Raw genomic sequence first — 4,302 nt, forward strand, 5'->3', positions numbered from 1 at the left:
AGTCTGTGGGTGTAATGTGAATTGATCAACAAGCTAAAATAATAATAATAATAAAAAAGGAACTGAGTTGGTGGTTTCACGTCAAGACTGCCAAACTATTAAAACAATTAAACGATTTCTCTCTTTGATGTAACTCAAGTTTCATAAAGCGTTAGGAATCTCGCGGAAATGTGTCTTCCTGTTTGTTTTATTTCTTTCAATGATTAAATGTAACAAATGCGAACAAAATATTATCGTGTGTATTAATAATGACCTATTCCAACCACTCGTGAACATTACTGCATAAAATGAGTAACCCATTTCCGGTCCGTCACAGTCTCTCATGATATATAGCCTATTTCCGAACGTTTATTAAATGAACCACGCCAAAAATATCGAACATAATACCAAAACACGACATGACCGTATTCCATTCTAGCAAATTTATTTGTGTCTCAATCAGCTCGTACCGAACCACTACTTAAATTAAATTACAATCAAATAATCACATCAAAATATACCCTTATTAACTAACAACGGTCAGCTCAGGATGATTTGTGCTCCTTGTGAAATAATGTTACAAAAAAATCAAGGGCAAAACAGAATTTAAAACAGCAAAACAAGGAAGAATAGTCGAAAGCATCTTACACAACTTCTTGGACGTGAAGGAGGAAAATAAATTACCATTTGGAATAATTCATTCCGAATAAAATATTAAAACAAACAAACCAGGGAAAAAAAACATTCTGATGAAAAATATAAAGTAAATACTCCCGATCAGTATCTGATCTAGTGATCTATATTGCCGGCTTAACAGAGTTTTTGTTTATTAAAACCTACCAAAGTACACTGCTTAGAAAGGGCAGCATTAATAGAGTATCCACAGCACCCACTCAGTCACACTTGGCAACAGAATTCCAGATTTTTTTGTCCACAAATAAGTGCAGCAGAAGTCTTTTTCAAAAGTCTTGGGGGGGAGGGGAGGAAACCACGCAGGGAGAAGAATCCACTCGTCGCGTTTTAGTCCATTAAATAATACAAAAATAAAACCCATGTGAAAGAGAAAAGCAGTTGATCTTTGAGATCTTGTCCCAGTTCTTTCCGTGAGACACAATTAGACAGAAGAAACACAAATCCTCAGAGAAACAACACAGTCCACCTTAGGGAAAAAAAATAAATTAAGATGGAAGCGTCGTTGCTGTCACTCTTCTTCATATTGTTGTTTTTGGAGGCCATTTCTCAATATACAAAAATGTTTGCCCCTTTGTTTCTTCAAACACAAGGGATTTTACATCGAGGGAGGGGGAGAGAAAATATATATATAAAACAATATTTGGCTTTCTCTTGGTGTGTTTCAATGCGCCAAAATTACCTGGTGGAATGAACTTGTAGTTGTCACCCTCTGGTCGCTCGCCTCACTTGCATCTTTTAAGTAATCTACTAAAAAATGCCCCTGAAAGAAAAAAGCAGAAGGAACCTTTTAGACATTTTTAGGGCCAGGGAGAAGAAGGTGCGTGTTTTTTGTCATTGGGGGGAATTTAGGTCAAAAAAGGGACAGATTTATTTTGTCTTTTTGTCTGGTGAAAAATAAACACATTTTCAGTCATTCATCATCGACCACAAACACAGTATCAAAAATGTGTCTATCCTGGAGATAGTCTGTGTGTGTGATGAGTTTAATATAAAACATTCTGGTGTGCTGCTCTATGTTTCACTGTACATTCTTTTGCAGTCCATGGAGGGAGGCGGTGTTTCTGCACTCACATTGCCGACCTGAGAGTACACATCCTCCGGCGTCTGTGCCACTCCTGGGGGCGTCATCCGCTTCTCCTTCTGTCTTCTATTGCAAAACCACACTCTGACCACCTCCTTCTCCAGCTGCAAGTTGTCCGCCAGCGTGCTGATCTCTTGGGCCGAAGGTTTAGGGCATTTTAGGAAGTGGCTCTCCAAAGCCCCCTTGACGCTCACTTCGATGGAAGTGCGTTTCTTCCTTTTCCTGCCCTGCGCCGCGATTTTGTCGATGCTGGTGGGACTGCCGGTGGACGAGTCGGCCTCCTCCAGCCATTTGTTCAACAAAGGCTTCAGCTTGCACATGTTCTTGAAGCTGAGCTGCAGAGCCTCGAACCTGCAGATGGTGGTCTGAGAGAAAACGTTCCCGTACAGGGTGCCCAAAGCCAAGCCGACGTCCGCCTGCGTGAAGCCCAGTTTGATCCTCCGCTGCTTGAACTGCTTGGCGAACTGCTCCAGGTCGTCGGAGGTCGGCGTGTCGTCGTCCGAGTGCGGGTCGTGGCTGCTGACGCCGCTGTGATGCTGGTGATGCGGATGCTGGTGATGGTGGTGGTGGTGGTGACTGCCGTGGTCCAGATCAGGGGTGTCCCCTCTCACTAAGCCCGGGTGCACCAGGCTCTGGCTGCCTGGACTCAGCATCCCGTTCACAGTGAAGCTGCCGGGCTGCGAGTAGATTAGCGACTGCTGCTGCTGCTGTCCCCCGGATATGGAGTTGATGTGCGCCGCCGTCGTGCTTCCCCACGCGCCGGCATGAGTGTGGTGGGGCGCCAAGTGGGGCGGCCTGTGGTGCAGAGCGGTGCCCGTGTGCAGATCGTCCCTGCCGGGGTTCTTTACGTCTTGCTGCTGCGGGCTGCCCGTCATCCCGACGGGACTCGACGACCAGGGGGAGCCGGCTTCTGCAGCAGCCACAGCGGCGGCTGCTGCCGCGGCAGCGGCGTGGGGGAGCGATGTCACCCATTGGTGCGCATGGCTCAGCATGTGCCCCCCATTGCTCGCCGCCATCGCACCTTGCATAAAGTTACTCTGCTCCATCTTGACGGAGGGGTCTCCCCTGTATCCCCCGGAGCCCGATGTCACCGCAGCGCTGCCCGGCTGCATGACTCCTCCGGGGTCGGAGTGAGCGATAGAGCCGGACGATAAGATGCTATTAGTGGGCAGATAGGGATTGGAAGCCGCGGTGGCCATTCCGTCAACCCTTATGACTATGTTTGTTGATAACCCCCTCCCTTTTACAGTCACTTCGCCTTTCGAGCAAACAAATTGTAACTCATGAATTATTCACACTTTAAAAGTGAGGCTTTAGTTTGGGGCCAACACCATAGACGCGCGCGTGTCGAGGGCGCCACAAAGGAGAGAAGCACTTGGAAAACGGCGTTTACAATCCGCACGTATTTACAGGGTTCCCGAGTAAAATCCCAGCCTTTCTCATAAGTCCTTTGAAACCATGTGCAGTCCGTTTACAAAAAGTTTGTCAGCGGCTTAGAAATGTGGACATTAAAATTCAACGGTACTGCAGGAAGAAAAAAAGCGTGGTCCCAAACAAACTTTTGTGGCTCACATGAAACAAAAAGCTTCGCAAATCGTCCACAAGGTCCCTGTTTATGTTCCCATTGCATGTGGAAAACATGAGCAAGAGCGTCCTGGTTCTTTTGTAATTCGGTCGCCGAGATTTCTCTCTCGCTATATTCTTTTCTCTCTCTTCTTTTATAGCACAGTAGAGTCTATCTCTTTGTTCTGTTTTGATATATATAAACCTGCCAAAGCGAAAACTCCCGTTGAAGTAGAATCCAGTGTAACAGTGTGTGTCACTGGTTCGAGTCTCAGCTCTCATTCGCTTGCTCTCTCCCTCACTCCCTCTCTCCCTCTCTCTGTCTTTCTCGTTCCCCGCTCCCCCCGCTCGCTCCGCGACGCACACGGCTGCTCACAACTGATTGGCTGCCCGCGAAATGATTGACAGCGCTTCCTCGAGCCCTCCCTCCGGTGGTTCCAATTGGTTTATTTTTAATTGGGGTCCAAACCAAACAGCAAATTCAACCTCTGTAGTAAACAATACGATTATATTACACAAACAGAATACGAATGTCACATTTATGAGCAACTTTTGCTTGAACGTTGGCCTGAAAGCACACGCTAAAAACACAGATATATTGACTGATACAATTGAATGTAAAACTCGTATGAGACATATTCTACGTGGCAAAGACATGATACCATCTTAGGGGTCATCAATAATAAACAAGTGATGCCTATTTATTCTTCTAAACAAATATACTGGCGTAAATATGTACAGTCACTCCTTTCCTATCAGATTCAGCCTCAGCAAATCAAGCATCACATTAAAAAAAAAAAGAAATACTAAACGACACGATAAACAATAATACAATGAGCTGTAACATTTCCAAATGGCAGTTTGAATTCATAACTACACAACCACAAGCAGTGTGACTATCCCCCCACAACTAACGACAACCAAAACCGCTAATTATAGTACTGTGCACTTTGATTAATTATGATGATGATTCTATAAGCAGGCAT

At 45.4% G+C, this 4,302-nt stretch overlaps 1 protein-coding gene across 1 annotated transcript; it reads right to left on the reverse strand.

Moving 5' to 3' along the window:
- Positions 1–239: 239 nt before the first annotated feature.
- Positions 240–3,577, reverse strand: pou3f3b (POU class 3 homeobox 3b). Its single transcript, XM_053866165.1, has 3 exons — positions 1,744–3,577; positions 1,352–1,432; positions 240–1,249 (listed from the first exon to the last, which is right to left on the reverse strand). The coding sequence occupies exons 1-3, from the start codon at positions 2,950–2,952 to the stop codon at positions 1,181–1,183; spliced, it is 1,359 nt and encodes a 452-aa protein (XP_053722140.1). The 5' UTR covers positions 2,953–3,577; the 3' UTR covers positions 240–1,180.
- Positions 3,578–4,302: the final 725 nt, after the last annotated feature.

This window comes from Synchiropus splendidus, chromosome 1 (assembly GCF_027744825.2).
Source record: "Synchiropus splendidus isolate RoL2022-P1 chromosome 1, RoL_Sspl_1.0, whole genome shotgun sequence".
In the NCBI taxonomy this organism is placed as follows: domain Eukaryota; kingdom Metazoa; phylum Chordata; class Actinopteri; order Syngnathiformes; family Callionymidae; genus Synchiropus; species Synchiropus splendidus.

Excerpts from the sequence above, each read along its gene's own strand:
- pou3f3b (XM_053866165.1), bottom strand. The coding sequence starts at position 2,952 with ATGGCCACCGCGGCTTCCAATCCCTATCTGCCCACTAATAGCATCTTA. Across the intron at positions 1,433-1,743 it reads TGTACTCTCAGGTCGGCAAT|GGGCATTTTTTAGTAGATTA; the intron begins GTGAGTGCAGAA and ends TTTTTCTTTCAG. Across the intron at positions 1,250-1,351 it reads CTACAAGTTCATTCCACCAG|AAACAAAGGGGCAAACATTT; the intron begins GTAATTTTGGCG and ends TTGTGTTTGAAG.